Source organism: Doryrhamphus excisus, chromosome 15, assembly GCF_030265055.1.
Source record: "Doryrhamphus excisus isolate RoL2022-K1 chromosome 15, RoL_Dexc_1.0, whole genome shotgun sequence".
NCBI classification, from domain to species: Eukaryota; Metazoa; Chordata; class Actinopteri; order Syngnathiformes; family Syngnathidae; genus Doryrhamphus; species Doryrhamphus excisus.
In genome coordinates, this window is record NC_080480.1 from 14136881 (window position 1) to 14160201 (window position 23321).

Genomic DNA, 23321 nt, shown 5'->3' on the forward strand with positions numbered 1-23321 from the left:
AAACGGCAACTACAATAAATTATAACGCACTAGTTTGATTTAAATACACAAGACAACTATATTAGATATATCTACATTTGACTGACCATTTATGGCACAAAACACTTGTGGAGGTATGCTAAAAAACAACAAATAAGGAACACAAAAAGCTAACTTAAGTGAAAACAGGAAGTAAACAAACATTTTACATCTTTCCGCGATATTAATATAAAAATACTACACAACTGTGCTAAAACGCACCATAAATTAATAACGAAACACTAGTTTAGTATATCAACTGTGTCCCTTTATATTACCCAGTGTCCTCCGCTCCCGGTAATCTGGACTTCAACCAGAGCAGCCTACAACTTTAAGAAATAAATGACTTGCTTTTTCTTCTTCTTTCCTGCAGGAAATCACATGGAGGTGCTGTTCTTGTACTCACATGACAGTCCGAGCCATGGCAGCAGAGATCAATGACGGTACAGAGCGTCCTTTTCTGATTGTACACCCTAATCTTCTGCACTTCATTGAAAGATAATACATCCTTGTTGACTTGTTGCATGTGTTGTTGGAGCGTAAATGCATCTCGAACTATTTTTGGTTGACGTGTTGTCACCTGCATGAAGCGGTGATCATTTCTTGTGTAGTTAGAATATTTAAATTATGTTTTCTTCTTCTTTCCAGGCTCAGTTCCTGCCTATTACAGAGAAGTGTACGAAGCCGTCTGCTGCAGGAATGATGAAAAGGTTCGAGTTGATGTTTTTTACAGGTTGCTAGAAAGGACCAATCTCCCCAAGGCAGTTCAAGCCCAGGTGAATTGCTACACAACTTGTTTTTCATAGTAGTGGATTAATTTCATCCAGCCTCAAAAGTGAGCCTTTATTAATGCTAAAAAAGAAAGTAAAACTACTCAAGCTACAGCTAGACAAGCATATCTAGTATAATAATATTTTATTATTCATAGTACTACATTCATATAATCCAATACTATTGGAATTCCGCTTATAGAGAACATAAAATCACAGCTATTTATAAAAATATAAATGTTAAAAGTTGAATTTTTTTTTTTAAATTAAAAATAAATAAATAAAAAATAAAACAAAATTTAAATGGGACCTATTATGCTTTTTACATTTTTCTGACCTACAAATCTTGTTAAAATGTTGTATTATCCTCTTAAACGATGCCAAAGTTTCAGATAATGATAATAACGCTCTGTTTCAGAGAGTTTTTTCTAACATCAGCTCCCTATGACTCACAGTGAACAGGATTTCCTTATATGGGCGTGCCAGTGTACAAACTGTATGCTTGCCAGCTCTCTGTTTCACTGCTCTGATTTCACTGTGTTAGCACAGAGCTAGCGCTAATGGCTTCCAGCTAATGTTTGTTCAGGTTTGAAGGACAACTAACTAACCTAAAGAGGCGATTAGAAGTTGTTGGAGTTGGAAATCAAACCAAAACCAACACATAGGCGACTTTAACAAAAAACAAATAGTGCTCCAGACACAATAACCTTATTTCCGCCGTGAAAAAAGGCATATTTCCAGTGTTAGATGTGTACTCAAATATTGAAATATTTACCATTTATAAAAAAAGTAGTAGTAGCCAGCCAAGTGCTCATGGCAGCTAATGCTAATGCAGTATGGATTCCCGAGTGACATATCATACACTTCACAACACAATATTAATGAATGTTATTATTGTGAATATGTCACTTCATGGCTGTGCTTGTTTGCACTTGGTTGCCGATGTTCTCGACCTGATTTGCTTGCAGTTGGTCTGTCACTTTCTGTAGTTAAATACATTCATGTGACTGCAGCATGACAGAAACGTTCAATTAAGTGTTTTTTTCTCGAGCTTTTTTGGTGTCGTGAGCACTTTAAATAAAAGTGTGTTGAAAATAAAGCTGTCAAATGTAAACACTGCATGACAGCACTAATGGTCATCAGAGATAACGATGATTCTGACATCACTGATGTTGTTTGTACACAACTTTTATAACATTTTTTGCCAATGTTTAATAACTATGTGACATAACAAAAACGTACATTTAGTAGAAAAATGGAAGAGTCAATCGAAATGCGCCCCACTGCTAAGGTATTGATGGAAATACTCATTGTTATTTAATAATCGAGCAATGTTTATACTTTAAGTTGTAGGTTCTAGTATCTGTATTACATATGCAGGTCACAATTCCGAGGAATTTCCTGCTTTTTATCCAGTGTCGACTTCCTAGGACACAGGAATGTCAACCACAGTTGTATTTTGAGTTTGTACTGAAAAGGGACATGCCGTCTTGTCTCTTTGTGTCCTCCTGCAGATAGTCGAGCACGTGGACTCCACCAATGGTTTCCTGAGCAAGCTGTCGCTCTATAAAATGCTGGCTTTAATTGCCATCGCTCAGCAGGGGAAGAAACTCAGTCCCAAAGTCCTGGAGAGCTACATACAAGGTGGATAACCACGGGAACGTGATTCCAGTAAATGTTTAAATGCTTTTCTGATAAGATGATAAATCATTAAAAAATAAGGCAAACAATATCAGTCAAGTATAAATACATAATACCCTATGCAGTTAAGTTAAACATATAATCTGTGTATGTATATAATAATAGACTTTTTCACCTATGTCACAAACCTAGATGTCAGAAATAGGTAGCCATAATTCTGCCTTACGGCGGATTATTTAAGGCGCTCTGTTATTTCAGGTGTGGTCAACTGAATGCCACTTCCTCTGTGTGCTAGAATGACTTTTGTGCATTTGTCGCAGGAGATTACATTCACAAATTCTTTGACCTTTTTTGGAATGCACGTGAAAAATTCCCAGCTCTGCCTACAGCACGTATTCCGACAAAGACCGCAATACTGCAATGAAGAGTAGTAGTAGTGCTCATGAGTAAATATTCGAAGTTGGGGGTTGTTGGCTGTGTGTGTTACAGAGCTACCGAAGCCTCAGCTGGGGGAGCTGAGTGAGTTGTGTGCTCTAAGGATGCAGCCCGTCGAGGAGGACGTGTTGACACTGACACGCACGCTGGACCAGTTGCTGGACACGGATTGCATCCAGGTGGAGATCATACCGGAGAAGAAGGGCCTGTTCCTCAAACACGTGGAGTACCAGGTCACCAGCCAGGTAAGGAAGACCATAGTACCCAGACGTCCAAGACAAATAGCTTTGGTAGGGACTGGATTTTGGACCTTTTGTAATACACTACCGCTCAAAAGTTTGGGATCACTTGGAATTTTTTTGGGTGTTTTTCTATGAGGCGTCTTTGTCTTAAAGTACACACTCTCAAATATTTGTCTTCTTGCGCAGTGGTGTATCGTTTTTCTGTCCTTGTTAGACCAAGTTTGTGCTGCTCTCTGAAGGGAGTAGTTAACAGCATGGTAAGAGATTTTAGTGTTAGTTTCGCTTTTTAGATGGGTTTTCTAATAATCTATTAGCCTTATAAAATGATGAACTTGGATTAGCAGCCATACCAGGAGATTGATGCAGAGGACTGACAGTTGTTGATATTAGGCCTTTATGCAAAAATGTACATCCTTCTTTGAAAATCATCTAATTTATTTTAATTGTTTGTGAAATGGATAAAAATGTTTGTGAAATGGAAAAAAATTGTTTGTGAAATGCATGAAAATGAGTTTTTCTTTGGAAAACAAAGACATTTGCAAGTGATCCCAAACTTTTGAGAGGTAGTGTATAACCATGAAGGTGTGTGGGGTACATTGTTGCAGTACAACATCTGCTGACAACCATGCATTTGTAGTTGGTGTGTTTGTTATTCTGACGCATGCATGAATTCAGTCAGACATTGTACTACAGCAGTGATTCCCAAAGTGTGGTCCGCGGTACTGCAGGTGGGCCATGAGTGGTCATAAAAAATATTATTCATTTTTGCAAATATTAATTTTTTTTAATTGTAAAATATTTATTGCATGATAAAAAAATACATTTATAGGCATAAGTAAGAACCTATTGAGTGTTATTGACCTGTCACAATATTTTAGGAACCTTATACAGTTTATAATTGGAATGTAGCTCTCTGGTCATCATGCCAGTCTTGAATGCAGTTATGAAAAGTATGAGAATTAATTAGATTAAAAGTTTGGGCTTCATTTATCTCCCTACTTTCATTTCAATCCCGAATCTTAATAATAATAATAATAATAATAATAATAATAATAATAATAATAATAATAATAATAATAATAATAATAATAATAATAATAATAATAATAACAATAACAATAATAATTCATTCATTCATTTTCTACCGCTTTTCCTCACAAGGGTCGTGGGGGGTGCTGGAGCCTATCCCAGCTGTCTTCAGGCCAGAGGGCGGGGTACACCCTGGACTGGTGGCCAGCCAATCACAGGGCATATATAGACAAACAACCATTCACACTCACATTCATACCTATGGACAATTTGGAGTCGCCAATTAACCTAGCATGTTTTTGGAATGTGGGAGGAAACCGGAGTACCCGGAGAAAACCCACGCATGCATGGGGAGAACATGCAAACTCCACACAGAGATGGCCAACGGTGGAATTGAACCCTGGTCTCCTCGCTGTGAGGTCTGCGCCACTAGACCGCCGTGCCGCCCCATATAATAATAATAATAATAATAATAATAATAATAATAATGATAATAATTGTGTGTGTGTGTGAATGGTTGTTTGTCTATATGTGCCCTGTGATTGGCTGGCGGCCAGTCTGGGGTGCCCACCTCTCGCCTGAAGACAGCTGGGATAGGCTCCAGCACCCCCCCCCCCACGACCCTCGTGAGGATAAGCAGTAGAAAATGAATTAATAATAATAATAATAAGTTAAGTGCTCTGAAAACGCAGCATTTCGTCTATGTACTGTTTTGAGGACAAAGGTGGGCCGTGGACATTTTTTACATATTTAAGTGGGCCGTGAGTTGGAAAAGTTTTGGAACCCCTGTACTCCAGTATTTCTTTTGCCTCCCATCCAGCGTCACAAAACATCGGTTTATCGCCGCTACAGCGATTTCGATGTCTTCCATGAGGTTTTGATGCAGCGGTTCCCCTACAGAGTGGTGCCAGCGCTTCCTCCGAAAAGAATGTTAAAAGGAGGTACAATAAATTTGCATCAATGTCCAAGTTAGGGTCGTGTCTACATCCTGATACGGTGCATTGTCAAGCTTTTTGTCTTTTGATGTGATTCACAGTCCTGACCTCCGTTTCCGAGCGCGAGTTCATCGAGGGGAGGCGGCGTGGTCTGCGTAGATTCGTCAATCTGGTGGCGAAGCACCCCTTCTTATCGGAGGATGAGCTGGTTAAGACCTTCCTCACCTTTGGCGGCTCTGTATGTGTTTTTCTTTTCTCGAAAAACCTGCTGTCTCAGCAGCCCAATAAGTGTTGGTCACCATGACGACTTCCAGTTACTTATTGTCCCTTTTTATGCACACACACCCACTTTTGCACCACTACTCTTCCACACACTTCCCAAACAGGATGTCCAGACAAGGCTGCGGGACATTTACAAGAAAACGGGTGATGAGTTCATGACCAACAGAATTGCGACCGAAGCAAAGGTCTGCCACACATAATAAGATGTAAATAAACTCATCAGCAAACAACAAACTACAAACTTTTCCCAGGATTACCTCCCCGCCGATATCCAGAATCAGTTCTCTCAGAGCAGAGAGCTGATCAAAAATATCTACAACAGCATCTACAAGCTGCGGGAGCAAGCCGAGAAAATGGCCGAACGCTCCAAGGGGAACGCCAGTGACCTCCTCCTGTTTGGCAGGGAGCTCAGGTATTTGTTTTTATAAGCGTCTGCTGGGGTGGCAATATAAAACACACCAGTGGGCTTAGAGGTTTGAGCACACTGGACACTGTAGTAGTAGGAAGAATGAAACACAACCCCCCCTCCTCCATTATAAATCTCTCCATATAGCACTTTGGGTTCCGAAACGTTGTTTCTTCCACCGTTGGCCTCGTCGCAGAGTACTTGGGGTCCAATGTGTCAGTCTCTAAAAAGTCTGTCAGCAGAATTCGCAAAGCTCTCACATCAAGCCGGGCAGCAGGTAACCGTCTACTTTTAGTCAAAAAATGGGTGGAGCCAGAATAATAAGTAAACATCTTGTTATGCTAAATATCCACAGGCCAGACGGGAGCAGGACGATGTTGTGGAAAAACTGAATCTTTTCCTGGATTTGCTCCAGTCGTACAGAGTGAGTCCATTTTTAAGTCCCTAGCTTTTGAGGTTTCATTAAAAAAAAGTCAACCGTCCTTCGTTGTACAGGACCTGTGCGAGCGCCACGAGAAGGGCGTGCCCCACGAGTATCAGCGAGCGCTGCAAAAGTACGGCATGATGAAGAAGCAGATGTTGAACACCATTGTGCAGCCAAGGGAACAGGCCTTGGTGAGCCAGCTCGAATCTGGGATTGTTCAGGTGCTGCACATGTTGACACAAAGATGAATTTGTTACTATAATTTTGTAGTAATTACTGAGTAACCACTACAAACTACTTGGAACACATGTACTGTAATCCCTTGTCACTTTGCGGCTTGACTCAGTCACGATCTGGCAACCCTAACGAGGATAAGCGGCGTAGAAAATGCATGGATAGATGGACTTATGAATAAATCATGAATATGGCCTATTACTAGTACAAAATATTAATGTTTAAGCAAATATTACCTACTTTTTGCATAAATTTAACACATTTTTTGTATAAATTAGAGCATTTTTAAGCAAAAAAATGGCTAACTAAAATAGAAGACGCTGTGTATATGTAGTGTATATGTAGTATTATATGGCAACCCTATTTTTTTCAAAAATATAAAAATAAATAATGAATATGATTACTAGTACAAAAATATTCATGTTTAAGCAAATATTACGTACTTTTTGCATAAATTTAACTCATTTTTTGCATAAATTGAGCATTTTCAAGCTAAAAAATGGCTAAAATAGAAGACGCTGTGTATATGTAGTATTTTTCACTGGACTCAGTCATGATCTGGCAACCCTAATGAGGATAATGTTTTTAAATGTTTGGATAGCTGGACTCTGTCACGTTTTTTTCAAAAAATATATGAGTAAATCATGAATATGGCCTATGTGTAGTACAAAAATATTCATGTTTAAGCAAATATTATGTACTTTTTGCATGAATTGAACTCATTTTTTTCATAAATTGAGCATTTTCAAGCAGAAAAATGGCTAACTAAAATAGAAGACGCTGTGTATATGTAGTGTATATGTAGTATTTATATGTAGTATTTTTCACTAGACTCAGTCACGATCTGGCGACCTTAACGAGGATAAGCGGCATAGAAAACACATGGATAGACAGACTCTGTTACGTTTTTTTCAAAAATATAAAAATAAATCATGAATACGATTACTAGTACAAAAATATTCATGTTTAAGCAAATATTACGTACTTTTTGCATAAATTTAACTCATTTTTTGCATAAATTGAGCATTTTCAAGCAAGAAAATGGCTAATTAACTAAAATAGAAGACACTGTGTATATGTAGTATTTTTCACTGGCCACTAGGTGGCAGTAGTTACTGTAATGTTCGGTGCGACACAACCACCAAACTAGATTGACGTCAAAAGGCGATCTGAACTATGACATCACTTCCTGTCTGCCCCCACATTAAGCTCCTCTAATACTGTAATACAATTCCAGCGAATAATGACTATAGGGGTGTTATGTCATGTCTAGAGGTCTCTAATAATGTTAAAACACAATTTTAGAATGTCATAAAGAGGTTTTTTATGAATGTGAGTGAGAACGGGTGTTTGTCTAGATGTGCCCTGTGATTGGCTGCCGACCAGTCAGCTCAAAGACAGCTGGGATAGGCTCCAGCATATCCCCGTGAACCTAATGAGCATAAGCAGCATAGAAAATAGATGATCTCCAAAATATTTAATTTCTAGTAAAAAAATCACTTATCACAGTCATGTGTTGATTCCAAAGTGATAAACGAGGGATTGCTGTCAAATTGCAATATTAAGTACCTGTTGTTGAAATAACTGCCCTTAAGCCTCAGAAGGGTCCTACGATTGTGTTAGGTAAGAAACATGTCCCACTCTGCTGTGTCCTTCTCTTCTATTTCTAGCAAGAGAGCGCCATTCAGACCATGACGTTGCGTAACTACTTCGCACTGTTCTGCCTCCACCAAGAAACGCAGCTCATTTTCACCTACCTGCCAATCACCTCCCACATCCTGGGAGCTTTTGTTAACTCCCAGGTGCAAGGACACAGAGAGGTTAGACTCTTTTTCTTGTCTTGTCTGGATGACTTTTTACATCTCCTGGAACGGTGCAACATAATCACTTGGTTGATAAAATGACACAAACATGTGCAGAAAAAAATATACATATAATACAGTGGAACCTTGGTTAGAGTCCACCTTGTGTTTTTTGGATAATGATGAAAATGTATGCCAAAATGTAGCCTCAGTTTACATACATTTTTCAGTTAGCTAATATGTGGGCATTATTTTTTTTTGCATTGATATCTTCTCAGATGGGCGCAGTGTGGAACGAACTACAGCCCAAGCTTGGCTGTCTCTTTGGGGAACCCCAGAACGGATTGAAACCCGCCCTCTAGTAAAGAAGACACGCACAAAGTAAACACAGCTGCTAATGAAGAAACTGGAAAAGAAACCTTATCACATTTTGGCTCTTAAATGAAATCAACCTTTATTAACAGCCAATAGGGAAATTAGCCAAACTGTATTATTTTTCTACAAGGGACCAGTTAACGCAGTAGAAATTGAAGTTTTTTTTTTTGTTTATGTTCATAAGTTATTCTGTAACAAGTAGTAAAAAAAATCTAACACAGTCGGACAAAATGGTTGACTTTATTAGGATGTTTTGAGTTGAAGGATTTTTGATACAGATTACAGTACAAAAAATGTATCATGTTTCTATATATACTATTTCTTTGACTATATGCATCATGCTATCCTGCTGAGGTTATATTGTGTCACACGACTGCCAGGTTTGTTTCATAAGCTAAATCCAAGTGCCTTAGCTCAGAGTTACTGAATAAAAGGCACTGTTGCCACGGCACTTCTATGACAACGCTAGCATTGATACCGTCACTGTATGTGGAATAAGTTCTAAACACTATTCTTCTTAATCGACAAACATAAGCACACTTTGCAGAGAAGACAAAGGAACACTTTGGTCACAATTGCACAAATATGTTTGTATCGCAAATGAATAAGCTTGAGTGATATTTTGCTGAAAAATAAATACAAAGTTGAAATGCCGCAGTTTGTGAATTTTTGTGTGAATACGAAACGACTAGCAGTGTCCAAAAAGGTCATTTTTCCTCCTCCGACGAGGATATTTGGTGTGCTCAGATGTTATCATATGCTGCTGGTATTTATAGAATGGCAAATACTATTTTATTGATGAAAAGTGGATACAATCATTATAATCATGTTTACAATGCACATCCCTGATTATGCTGTGCCTTTTTAATTTTAGTGCTCTATTTCTTGGTGTTTTAGCTCAATAACTGCATTGCATGACAGTCATTTTCTCAGCAAAGTGCAATTTTGAAAAAAATCCTGATTCAGAATTCAATTCCAACTGGTAATATTTCAAGGAATCATCCAGCCAGTTTTATAGTGCATATAATCACATCATGTGACACCTGCCTCACAGCTCGTCCACCTCCTCCAGCTTGTGGCTCAGGATCACATCGTTACCCTGGAAGACCATGTAGCCCATAAACTTTTTCTTCTGCAACAGCAGCGGGTACCACATGTAGTCGTCGGGCCACATTTGGTTGAAGGGGATTTTGTCAAAGTCGAACCACTGGGGTCTCATTTCTACAGCACAACAAAAATGGTATGTTGGTTGAGTGTATATTGTCTTGGAATCCAAATGACTTGGAACAATGTGGTGTGATGCTGTGGAAACCGCACCTTCTGTTTCAGTTGGCTCCCCGGTGTAGGAGTCGGCTCTGAAAATGTGAACGTCCAGCAGCTTCTTGTCTCCGACAAATTCGAACTTGATATTTCCAACCTTTTCGAGAGTATCTGCGGTGAGGCCACTTTCTTCAAGGAGTTCTCTGAAAAGAAAAATGCAAAAAAAAGCTTTTTTAAAAAAATCATCAGCCACATTTGTAATTTGCATGAAGGAACGCTGCAAGTTTCATTATTTACATTAAAGTAACAACCCCCTTTAGTCTCATTTTCTCACTCTAACTCTACTGTAGCATTTGCAAGAAACCATAATGTGTGCTGTGTGTCCAAACCACTGTTGTCTTAGCTTGCATGGACAAAAATTGTATAACCGTTAATGCAGCAATGTCATGTCTTAAAGTAACCTTTGAAGGTTTGTATAGGACAGAAAACATACATACAAATATGACATCAACATCAGAAACGTAAACAATACAATAAAACAATAACAAAAAAGATTAAATAAAAAATAATACCTCCTTGCTGCTTCCTCAATAGTTTCTCCAGCTTCCACTTTGCCCCCGAAACCATTCCACCACCCAGCCCCGAATCCTCGCTTCTTCATCCCCAGCAGGACCTTGCCAGGCTGGACCACTATCACCAGAGTCAACAGCTTGGAACTCAGCATCCTACCTGTGTCAACAAATATACAATACATTACTTTGCATTGGAACTACAGTTGCAAATATATTTTATACTTTAGCCAACTCTGGAATCATTACCCGTTGTGTAACTGTCTATCAAACTCACGAAAAACTAATATTTAAGTAATTTAATGTGACTAATGGACATTACAGTTCGCAGAAAATATAAACTTTTTAACCATTCAGGCTCGTAATGTGTCACTAGAAAATATGAGCCATTAGAAACGATGTTTAAAAAAAGATTCCTACATATACACATATATTTGATACTTTAGCCAACTCTGGAATCCTTACCTGTTGTGTAACCGTCTATCAAACTCACGAAAAACTAATATTAAAGTAATTTAATGTGACTAATGGACATTACAGTTCGCAGAAAATATCACAGTCTTCACCATTCAGGATCAAAATGTGTCACTAGAAAATATGAGCCACTAGAAACGATGTTTAAAAAAGATTCCTACATATACACATATATTTGATACTTTAGCCAATTCTGGAATCCTTACCTGTTGTGTAACCGTCTATCAAACTCACGAAAAACTAATATTAAAGTAATTTAATGTGACTAATGGACATTACAGTTCGCAGAAAATATCACAGTCTTCACCATTCAGGATCAAAATGTGTCACTAGAAAATATGAGCCACAAGAAACGATGTTTAAAAAAAGGTTCCTACATATACACAGAACAGACAGTTGATTAACATGTGATTGTAGAATATGTACGTAATATATAGAAATATAAAACGCATAACATGGACAAATGTATGATTGGTTAAGAAACAAGAATAAACCTCAGATGGGGAACATTTTTTCGCCTTTCCGTGTTGTGAGGGGATTTATAAAGGTGATGGACATGCCGCCTTATTCAAGCCAATGGGAAGTTCTGGTTCCGCGGCTGCGCAATGACATCTTCCGGTTCCTGTCCTCGAAAGCAATGTGTCGTTCCATACAAATACGATTAATCCATTCGTCATGGCGTCTCCTGAAGAAAAAAAGTCCAGCGGAGAAAAGATGGCTTGTCCGGCAGTCGAACGACCCGTACGTCAAAGCTTCCCACGCCCTCAACTTTCGCTGTAGGAGCGCCTTCAAGTTGCTGGAGGTCGACGACAAATTCCGTCTCCTTCAGCCGGGATACTGCGTGGTGGACTGTGGTGCAGCTCCGGGAGCCTGGAGCCAGGTGGCGGTGCACAGGGTCAACTCGGCAGGTACAGGTGGGTGATTTTAAACAATAAGGGCCTTACAAACCATATCAATAAATATCAATTTATCAATATATCAAGACATGCCAATAAAAATCATAAATAGTTAATAGTTAGTAAAACAATACGATGCTCCCAGCTGCACATAAATATACAAAATAATGTGCCTGCACAAAATAAATAACATCTCAATGCAAACATGTCTATTATTATAAATTCATCTTAATTTAAACAGAGAACCGCAAAAATACAGCATAATTAGATTATATAGCTAAAATTAACAGAAATCTGTTTCAAATCAAGATTCAAAGTTACCCAGTGGGACAGTCGTTGGCATTGACCTCCTAAACATGCACCCTCTGGATGGCGCCCACTTCCTGTCCAGCCACGACGTCGCTGACCCTGCCACGCACGCCAAGCTTTGTGACTTACTCCCTGGCGGCCAGGCTCACCTCCTCCTCAGTGACATGGCTCCCAACGCCAGCGGCTTCCGGGAACTGGACCACGAGAGACTCATCACGCTGTGCTTGTCTCTGTTGGACTTAGCCGAAAAGATCTTGCGGCCTGGAGGTTCTCTTCTGTGCAAGTACTGGGATGGATCGTTGGCCCGTAAACTCCAGGAGAGGCTTTTGCTTGTGTTTAGTAACGTACAAAGTTTAAAGCCAAATGCAAGTCGGAAAGACTCTGCTGAGAGGTATTTCCTCGCCAGGAACTACAGGAAAGCTGATGATAATAGATTATTTTGATACTTCAGATGTAATATACTTCACTGTATATTGTATTAAATAATGATAAAAAAACAACACACTAATTGATTACAAGACACACAAGCATAAAAGGTTAATTTAATCACAATGTCAACAGTTTGTGGCCATGTGTTGCTTTTATGGAACCTGAGGTGCACTTTCTAGCTGTCGTCAATAGGTGGCACTGTTGAGGCACCGTAAGGGCCTCTTGCACCTTCCTGAATTGTATCCCAGCTGCAGCACTGGCTCAGTGATATGTAGACCTTTTATGAGAAGCATATGCCTGGAGACTGAGCTCCACTGAACCTCGGAGTTGGCCCACGGTGTTTGTCCTACACTTTTTTTTTTTTTTGCTATTTGCTTTGTGGAAAGACATTTACCGGCTCTGCTCATGCTAGTAATTAGCACCGGCGGCCATGTAGAAATATCCCACTCTTGTCATTGAGAGGGGGTGATGATGAGGAAGCGCTCGCACACACTGCATGACTAATAGGAAGGAAGGAGCTGTGTGACGCTTGGCTCTCAGGCAGGGAAAACATTAGCGGCCTTTCGACGGCCCACTGCTGTGGAGTTTGCTATCATTTTGTTATTGTAAACCTGATGTGTTTTATTGTTTTTATAATAAAAACACTTTCCATGACCTAAAGCACATATGTCCTCTTTTGTTTATCACGGTTCATTTGTTCCTGACTGCAATGATACAACATTAATATATTGAGTATTTTTCTACCCAAAGCCCAAAAAAACTGGTATGACAAAACTAATAAGATAACATTAGAGCCCTGTAGACATGAAACAACACCCCTATAGTCACATTTATACTTCTATCACCTAATATTGTAGCATTATAAGCAATAATGAGACATAACTCAGATGTTAGCACAAGGACCGAATGTAATGTGGGTCGATTTGCATGACATTAAAAAAAGATTGACAACAGCCCATATCCTCGCTATGACATTTGTCACTTTTCAGTGTAGCTAACTATTTAGCCTCCAATGTATTCATTTGAAACTGAGTGGGGACAAAGTAAGAACCCAAACATTTTTTTACCACTTCCACACAGTCTGTGAGGAGACATTTTTTCAGGATATCATGTCTGATAGATTCAAGCTAAAGGGGACTTATTCTCATTTTTTGGGTCTTTGTATTGAATTATGGACTCCTATAGAGCAGCTACACACAATAGGCTGCACAGAAAGCTTTCTAGATCTTCCAGAATGTCTACCTATTCCAGCTGTATTTCCTTGCATTTGCAAAACGGTCTCTTGGCCTGCATCCAGGCACGCCCACTCCACTCTGCTGTGATTGGTCAAACTCAAAGTTTAAAAAAAAAATGTCAGGAGGTTGCCTACAGCCACAGTTATAAATGCTAATGTACCTAGTGATACTTCACAAGACTAAATAGAGGCTTGAATTGGAGTATTGGTATGTTTTTATGAACCAAATGACAGGTAGCGTATGCAGACTTAGTATTTGCCTGACAAATAATCCGGTAAACAATGTACTTTGCGTGTTTTTCCAAGCCTGTATTATGCTGTGTGTTGACAACATTCAATATATGTGAGCTTTGACACCTCAGCATTGTTTGGCCAAAAATATCCCGTGACATTGCAGAGGTTTTCCTTTTGTGTAGGGATGTTTGTTCCCAGCGTTGAGGTGATTACGGTGGCAATTGTAGCATCTACAGCATCAGACGTGGCCGTCCTATTAATGTTTTTCTCTCTCTTTCTCTCTCTCTCATACCACTTCTATCTGCAGGCCACAGACGAATGAATTAACCTGTGAATGAATCATCATTCATTGCGAGCCGCACGGGGCGCCAGCCAAATTAACATCAAGCCTACAGTAATTTTCGCCATAATTTTCAATCTGAATAGCAAAAAAAATGGTGGTGTGTGTGTGTATGGGGGGCGGGGGGGCAATAATCAACAAATAATGAAAAGTAAAATGGATCATCTGTTCACATCTAGCTTTTATCAGCTCCATCAACAGACATGGCGGCTCCCGTTCATTGCCAACAATCATCTTTAGAGGTCGGCTGCCCTTCCCATCCTGTTCATTTCAATTGGGGAGCGCGCACACACATTTCACTGGATTACCGTCACTCCCCTGACACACACACACACACACACACACAAACACACACACACACTAATGTATTCATATGTGCAGTCACTTCCTTTGCGGCCCCTGGAAATGCAAATGCAATCTTAATTAGGCTTGTTGGTGATTTAGTTGCGATGATCATATTTAAAAAAAAAAAAAAAATCAATTTAGGTATAATCTCATTTCCATATGATTGGCCATTTTACAGTAATTTGAAGGACTTGAGGAAAAATAAGACTTTCCAATTAAGCTGCAAGGAATGGCTCAGTGAGTCTAATGCATGCATGCATGCAGGAGAACACACGGGAGGGACGCCGAGATGGAAATTAAAGCCCATTAAGTTGCATTTAAATGAATTTATCCCAGTCAAATGAACTCTACATCCGACATCTGATGGACATACTCAATGGTGGAGAATATGCAGCTTACATAATACAATACAGCTGCGACGGAACCTATTTTTAGACCAGTTACATGCGTCCTGTTGCTGTTTGCAACCCCAAAAGTTCAGCTCTTTTCTAACATTTAGAAAGGCTGCACCTATTAAGAGTAACAGCCACATGTTGCGCCTCCTCGTGTGCGCTCTGACCTTTGTTTCTCTGGTGGGCGCAAAGGCCTGCTGCATGAAAATTTTAACAATGCGGTTGATGTGTAAAATAAATTTAAAAAAAAAGGTGCCAGTGTTTGTGTGTTGTGCACTTTGATGGGTGTTGCATTTGGATGAAAATGCTGTTTTGAATCAAGAGCAGTATTGAATCAAGTATTGAGTATTGTATCAAGTATTGAATCAAGAGCAGTGTTTATTTTGAAATGCAAGTTATTGTAATAACAACAAAATGGAGAATAACAGGCTAAATACTTGCAGATCAGCAGTGCCTTATCATGGCTGTCAGTGTGAATAAAAACCCATATACAAGTCTCTCTGGAGTATAAGTAGCAGGACCATCCGAACCATGAAAAAAATCAGCAAAATATGGTATAGTATTAAGCATTTTGAAGCATAAAAATGGCAAAATTCACTAAAATACAAATAAAACACATTCAGAAGACTCATTGAAAGATATTCTTGATGATATGTAGTATACTACACTGGTCACTGGGTGTCAGTAGTGTTAAATTGATGTTACAATCAATTTCCCCCCCGCAGGAAGTACTGTCCAGAAACCAGAAAACCACCACAACAAACTCTCCCAATGCTAACATGTGAGTCTATATTATGTTTTCATTTATGCCCTCTATGTCTTTTCTCACTTTTTGACTCCCATATTAGTCAATATGAATATGAATGTGACTATAGGGGTGTTATTTCATGTCTAGAGGGCTCTAATATTTACAAGGTTGTAAACAGGTTTCCTATTCTACTACAAAAATAGTGGATTTATAAATAAGGCATCCTACTTGCTGGAAATTCACTTAATATGATCACGTCTGGGACCGATTAACCACGTTTTAATTTATTAAATCATTTTAATACATTTTCTATATAATATTATTAAAATATTAATATTATATTATAATATTAATATAAGCTATTGGGCGGAATTTTCAAATCATTAAGGCGTGATGTCATCCAGCCGAAAAAGGGACGCACTTGGTCCCGTATTGGCACCAAAATCCAAATTAGTCCGTAAAACCACAATGCGGTGCAGTGCCAGCTTGTTAGATCACTTCCTTATCAAAACTATTATCTTTGTTTACACATTTTGCCTAGCTGTCACTGGCGGCAGCTAGCTAGCTCGCTAGCTAGAGTTACTATTTGCCTAACTTCTGGTCTTTAAAGTGACACAAAAAAAAAAGCTTGGATGTGACTGCACAAGTTGAATGAACTTAGGGCTATGAAGATGCATTCACTTGCATGTTGTAAAAATCTGTACACATTACAATTTGTCCAGACTGACACGGTCTATAATTACAAAAACAAAAAGGCTAACATGGAGTATAACCAAAAATGGCCATTCTTGGTGTCTCTGAGACACATCAAATCCACCTCCAGCATCTGGAGAGTTCATGAATAATAATAATAATAATAATAATAATAATAGTGCTCCTTTTATTGTCATCAAGTAGCTTTTGAAGGCCACAAATACGTCATGGGTTCTTTGTGCACATCTCAAGTGTTTATGCAATGATTCCGCTCATGAATAGTCAATAATAATCAACAAGGCTTTCGTTTTGTCTGCTTTATGGCGCTGTTAGACAAGGCATGATTAGCTCTTAAATATTTTACAATATTTTTGGAGTATTGTAGTTAGGGTCCACACTAATGGCATATATTATTAACACTGTAGAGGACTTTAAATTATGAAATTATCTCGCTTATGGTGTTAATCTTTTATTTAGTCATTCTCTACCATCCCGTAAAGTGACCCTGATTAGGGATGAGACCTCAACACATAAAAAACCCAAACAAATTGAGCTCATAATAATAAAAAAACATCACAATCTAAAAGGTGGAAAGTGTCACCAACTTAGTACACTCATGTCAGAGGACCTCAGCTGGTTTTCTTCCTGAAGACCCCGAACACAGCCACCCCGCCCCCTGTCAAACTTTTACCACTGCACAATAGAGAGCATCTTGACCTACGGCTGTACTGTCTGCTACTCTTGTTGCTCTGTGGCCGAATGGAAGGACCTGCAGCAGATAATCAAGACGGCTCAGTGCATTGTGTCATCTGAGAGACATCTACTCAAGCCGCCTTCACGGGCTTCAAACATTGTGAATGACCCCTCAGACCCCAGACACTTCATCTTCACCACTCTCCCATCAGGCTGACTCAGGACCACACACACACACACACACACACACACACACACACACACACACACACACACACACACACACACACACAGCAACAGGCTGGAGGCTATTATATGCGCGGGGGCTGGCTTCTACCCTTCCAAATCCTCCGACAAAGCGTGAGTTCTAAAAAAACAAAACAAAAACAAAAACGTGAAGTTGTGATTGGTCTGCTTATTTTTGGAGCGTGGAACATTTGTTCATTCATTCATTTGCTGGAGCCTATCCCAGCTGTCTTTGGTACACCCTGGACTGGTGGCCAGCCAATCACAGGGCACATATAGACAAACAACCATTCACACTCACATTCATACCTATGGACAATTTGGAGTCGCTAATTAGCCTAGCATGTTTTTCGAATGTGGGAGGAAACCGGAGTACCCGGATAAAAAAACTTGTGCATGCACGGGGAGAACATGCAAACTCCACACAGAGATGGCCGAGGGTGGAATTGAACCCTGGTCTCCCAGCTGTGAGGCCTGCGCACTAACCACTCGACCGCCATGCAGCCCGATGTTATTATGTTATGTTATTTTTTACACTCCCTTTTTTCTCCTCTTTCATCACTGCATTTATTAATCACAAGTTATTTATTAATAATAAAATCCAATATTAGATATGAAGTATTGAGTATTATGAAGTACACAAACCTCATCAATGTTTTTGTCAAATAGCCTCCCTATAAGTAGGATTAAATGCATATGAGTATCATAAGTGGCACCACAATGTATGCGACCATCGGTGGAACATTTTTGGATACAACAGGTGAAGCTGGGCCTCACCTGCTATGATGAAAAAATAAATAAATAAACTACAAAAATTATGCAATATTAATATTTGTCCATGCTGTATTATAGAAAACATTTCCTGTATAATTACAATCCTTTTTTAATGATTTTCCTAAGTAAAAAATGGCTGAATTTGTACATTTCCTGATCAAATACAGGAAGCTGCTGTGAGTATCTGTTCTTGGTCGGATCATGGTGCCTGCCAGTAATATAATATAATTTTTATTATATGCAATATATGCATTATTGGCACTTGTCGGACTCGCTTCATCTTGAAGGTTAGTGTGTGTTAGGGGGTGAGCTGGATGGTGCTTGTCACTGCTGTCCTTCTGTAGAAAATGGAAAGTGAGTGTTTTTGTTTTTCTCAACTGATGAGAAGTCCAATGCAAGTTATTGTTATGCTATGCTAACTACCAAGAAAGAGGATTATAAAATATATAGATATAGATATACGTATATATCCAAGATCATCAGAAGGTGATCAGACTTTTACAACAAAGTATCAGAACCTTTCCTAGAGAAGGATACGGATCTCTTCTGTTTCTTGTTATCCTTTTTAAAGAGCAACCTGAAATATTTTTTGTAAACATGTGATGTTCCTCTAGGGAACCTGCGTGAACAAAACAAAAACGTGACTTATGATGGTATTTCATATCATTCATTCCAGGCTTGGCTGAATGAGGACCACTTGGACCCGTTTGACTGATTTAGTGGGCCGGGCAAATTAACTGGTAAATCACCGACTTTGAACACGTCAATGTCCCAATGTGGACAATGTAAGCTCCTTTGTTAAGAGGAAGACAGCAATTAGCCCACTGCTTGTCTTCTTTCCAGTTTTGAATCCGCAATCCTACCACTCAAACAGGAACTGGACCCCTGAGCATATATTGGAGCTCACTATGACAACTTAATTAAATGGGCAAAAGAAAGAGTTCCAATTAAAATCGGGGCTTCATTTGGATATCTGCACGCTTCAACTAATGACTACCTTGCGTGTGTTTCCATAGCTGCTTTAAAACGATGACGACTGACTTACCTGTCACTCAACAAAATGACACAAACGGTATGGTATGGGGTATTTTTAATGGTAATGGTAAAGGGTTAATTTCATTTGAATGCATCAGATTACAATTGAATGCATCACATAATCAGTTCACAGTTCCACATGTCCAAAAGGAGTAGGAAGAAGCAAAGCTTATTAAATCCTACCCCTCCATCTGGTACTTTTACAATCAGTAACTGTTACATTTGTTCACTTCCTGCTTTCCATAATACAGTTTAAGTTTTTTTTTTTGTTTTGTTTTGTTTTTTAATAATGTACCTCGCTAATCACTAAATGCACACAGGCACAGAATAAACCACAAGAGAAAACAGCCAAGAGGACAAGGTGACGACGAGCAGCACTAGCATAGCTTTGTTAGCTACAGTGCTAATATTACACTCACATTTGAACAGCGGCATGCTAGGTAGGTTAGCCTCTTTTAGCCTCAACTCCCACATCCGGATGTATAGTTGAAGGGCTTTCTTTTAAGATGTGTAGCGAAGCCTTGTTCATTCATTCATTCATTTTCTACTGCTTATCCTCACTGGAGCCTATCCCAGCTGTCTTCGGGGCGAGAGGCGGGGTGCACCCTGGACTGGTGGCCAGCCAATCACAGGGCACATATAGACAAACAACCATTCACACTCACATTCATACCTATGGACAATTTGGAGTCGCCAATTAACCTAGCATGTTTTTGGAATGTGGGAGGAAACCGGAATACCCGGTGAAAACCCACGCATGCACGGGGAGAACATGCAAACTCCACACAGAGATGCTGACGGTGGAATTGAACTCGGGTCTCCTAGCTGTGAGGCCTGCGTGCTAACCACTCGTGAGCTGTGCATCCCTGAATATTTTCATATAGAAAACCATTTTACGACCTTCTAAATACAGTTAACATATTAGAGCCCTCTCTGCATGAACTAACATCCCTATAGTTACATTTACAAACAGTATAAGACACAAAATAGACTCACGCTGGGCGCTAACCACTCGTCTGCCGTGCAGCCCGGAATTAACACATATTTATTAAATTAATAATAATAAATATAATATATAATAATTAATAAAGTTGCTTCTTGTACTGTATACCTGCATTGATTGACAATCTTATTATTCATTAATTTTTTCTCAGGGGTGCTGGAGCCTATCCCAGCTGTCTTCGGGCGAGAGGCGGGGTACACCCTGGACTGGTGGCCAGCCAATCACAGGGCACTTATAGACAAACAACCATTCACACTCACATTCATACCTATGGACAATTTGGAGTCGCTAATTAACCTAGCATGTTTTTGGAATGTGGGAGGAAACCAGAGTACCTGGAGAAAAACCCCCAGCTGGGATAGGCTCCAGCACCCCTGCAAGAAAATGAATGAATAATAAGATTGTCAATGAATGCAGGTATACAGTATAAGAAGCAATAACTTAAAAACGGTCTTCCTAAAGCAACTGAAGGCAAGGTTTGACATGGTTATCCAGCAGGGGCCCCCGGGTGTCTGCACTGTGTGAAGGTCTCTTATTTGATGCCCACACTGTGCTCTTCCTTCCTCAGGCTCACTGGGGGTGGGGGGGTGGGGGGGTGGGGGGAGGGCTGCTTGTGGAAGACCACAGTGTGGGCATGCTCGACATGTCTCATTCCGGGAAGGTGCACAAGTCGGCCTAGTGGGGGAGTTGTCATGCTGGCGGCGTGTTTGGCAAGGCGTGGAACATTGTCTCAGAGCACAGCGCCGCAGGAGGCTGATGAACCAGGAGGAGAAGCTTCCCGTCCTTCCAACATTAGAATTACCGCTTTGGAGCGGGAGTAATGATGGTGGACTCAAGCTGTGATGTTAAATATTCACCTTTTTTTTAAAAATAATTTACATAATTTAGATTCGTCATTTCCAGTTGGCTTTGGCATATCGGTGTCATGCAATGAAAAAAACTCAAACAGATGACATGAAAACTACTTCGCTTGCTTTCTTTTTGAGATATTAAAAAAATCAATACATAATGTCTCGGAGGGAGGGGTGGATATGATCAAATGATTTGCTGTGTGTACACTGATTGCTTAGGGATGTTTCTTGTTTGGTGTAATTGCCACAGGAACTTGCAAACTGTCTTTGATGTGAGAAGTAAGAATCTCTGGCAGAGGTGGAATTAAAAAAAAAAAAAAAAACATCCACAGTGGAACCTCCGAAATCAGACATCTCATAAAATTTGCAGTTTATCCACAAATGCGAGTACATTGTATTCTCAGGACTGTCAATCGATTGCAGATGGACTTTTCAGGTTGTCTGAGAAGACGTTTGGCCTCTCATTCGACCATGCTTCATCAGTTCATGCTTCAATTTGCATGTTTTTGGAATGTGGGAGGAAACCGGAGTACCCGGAGAACATACAAACTCTTCCCGATCTCCCGATTGTGTGGCCAACATGATAACAAGTCAACAGACATTTCCAGTAATGCTTCCTTCATGTGTTTCTAACATAAGATGTCAAAGTCCAAGATGTTCTTGTTCTTTTCAGCCCTTTGGACAATGCATTTTTTGATTTTTCAAGGTTGATGGGACTTTAGATTATGCTAAGAGTCCACTGTGCCGGTGAAAGTTCGCACCAATGCAATTTGATGTGGTGCTAATAAGGTGCCTAGTGGCGTGCAATGGCTCAAACTGCCTCCCAACTGGCTCGTGGTGGCCCATAACGGCGGCATAAATTGAGTTTGGCGGCAGATAGCTTGATGCAAGTAGCGCAACGAGTGTCCATCAAGTGGAACCAAATGTCATAAACAAGTCACCTATTGGAATCCACTGGAATGTAATGGCGCGAGCCAAGTTGCGCCAATGTTGCTAGGAGTCCACTGCATTTTTTAAGGTTGATGGGACTTTAGATTATGCTAAGAGTCCACTATGCCGGTGCCAGTTCGCACCAATGCAATTTGATGTGTCGCCAATAAGGTGCCTAGTGGCGTGCAGTGGCTCAAACTGCCTCCCAACTGGCTCGTGGTGGCCCGTAACGGCGGCATAAATTGAGTTTGGCGGCAGATAGCTTGATGCAAGTAGCGCAACGAGTGTCCATCAAGTGGAACCAAATGTCATAAACAAGTCACCTATTGGAATCCACTGGAATGTAATGGCGCGAGCCAAGTTGCGCCAATGTTGCTCGGAGTCCACTGCATTTTTTAAGGTTGATGGGACTCTAGATTATGCTAAGAGTCCACTATGCCGGTGCCAGTTCGCACCAATGCAATTTGATGTGTCGCCAATAAGGTGCCTAGTGGCGTGCAGTGGCTCAAACTGCCTCCCAACTGGCTCGTGGTGGCCCATAACGGCGGCATAAATTGAGTTTGGCGGCAGATAGCTTGATGCAAGTAGCGCAACGAGTGTCCATCAAGTGGAACCAAATGTCATAAACAAGTCACCTATTGGAATCCACTGGAATGTAATGGCGCGAGCCAAGTTGCGCCAATGTTGCTCGGAGTCCACTGCATTTTTTAAGGTTGATGGGACTCTAGATTATGCTAAGAGTCCACTATGCCGGTGCCAGTTCGCACCAATGCAATTTGATGTGTCGCCAATAAGGTGCCTAGTGGCGTGCAGTGGCTCAAACTGCCTCCCAACTGGCTCGTGGTGGCCCGTAACGGCGGCAGATAGCTTGATGCAAGTGGCGCAACGAGTGTCCATCAAGTGGAACCAAATGTCATAAACAAGTCACCAATTGGAATCCACTGGAATGTAATGGCACGAGCCAAGTTGCGACAATGATGCTAGGAGTCCACTGGGCCGGCGCCAGTTGGTGCCAGTTCGTGACGAATATTAAGTGATTGGCGCGTAGTGGCTCGCTGTCCTTCGGCCAAAATTAGTTTCCCCAACAGGGTGGCAGTGTTAGAGAAGCTTTGTCATCTGCTAGAAACTGGCTCCTCCATATTGTGGGGTGCCAGATAACGTAGGTCAGGTCAGGATGCTACCCAGACACCTCCCTGGGGAGGTGGTCAGGGACTGTCCAACTAGTAGGAGGCCTCGGGGAAGACCTAGTGCACATTGGAAGAGACTATGGGCT

General features: G+C 40.3%; 3 protein-coding genes across 5 annotated transcripts; 2 read left to right on the plus strand and 1 right to left on the minus strand.

Moving 5' to 3' along the window:
* The first annotated feature begins 320 nt into the window (after window positions 1-320).
* snx8a (sorting nexin 8a) lies at window positions 321-9240 on the plus strand. 2 transcript variants are annotated; one of them, XM_058050201.1, is made up of 13 exons: window positions 321-461; window positions 667-794; window positions 2303-2432; window positions 2919-3109; window positions 4956-5076; window positions 5172-5308; window positions 5457-5537; window positions 5604-5764; window positions 5906-6035; window positions 6114-6182; window positions 6254-6403; window positions 8087-8236; window positions 8497-9240. In XM_058050201.1, exons 1-13 carry the CDS (start codon window positions 425-427, stop codon window positions 8578-8580), a joined length of 1569 nt encoding a protein of 522 aa, XP_057906184.1. In that variant the 5' UTR covers window positions 321-424; the 3' UTR covers window positions 8581-9240. The 2 variants fall into 2 exon arrangements, with proteins under 2 accessions (XP_057906184.1, XP_057906185.1); XM_058050202.1 differs by having other exon boundaries at window positions 6254-6373.
* On the minus strand, window positions 8841-11017 carry nudt1 (nudix (nucleoside diphosphate linked moiety X)-type motif 1). 2 transcript variants are annotated; one of them, XM_058050203.1, is made up of 4 exons: window positions 10888-11017; window positions 10426-10582; window positions 9911-10056; window positions 8841-9814 (listed from the first exon to the last, which is right to left on the minus strand). In XM_058050203.1, exons 2-4 carry the CDS (start codon window positions 10575-10577, stop codon window positions 9642-9644), a joined length of 471 nt encoding a protein of 156 aa, XP_057906186.1. In that variant the 5' UTR covers window positions 10578-10582; window positions 10888-11017; the 3' UTR covers window positions 8841-9641. The 2 variants fall into 2 exon arrangements, with proteins under 2 accessions (XP_057906186.1, XP_057906187.1); XM_058050204.1 differs by lacking the exon at window positions 10888-11017 and adding an exon at window positions 10672-10803.
* A 411-nt stretch (window positions 11018-11428) lies between these two features.
* Window positions 11429-13161, plus strand: mrm2 (mitochondrial rRNA methyltransferase 2). Its single transcript, XM_058050222.1, has 2 exons — window positions 11429-11810; window positions 12102-13161. The coding sequence occupies exons 1-2, from the start codon at window positions 11447-11449 to the stop codon at window positions 12542-12544; spliced, it is 807 nt and encodes a 268-aa protein (XP_057906205.1). The 5' UTR covers window positions 11429-11446; the 3' UTR covers window positions 12545-13161.
* The last annotated feature ends 10160 nt before the right edge of the window (window positions 13162-23321 follow it).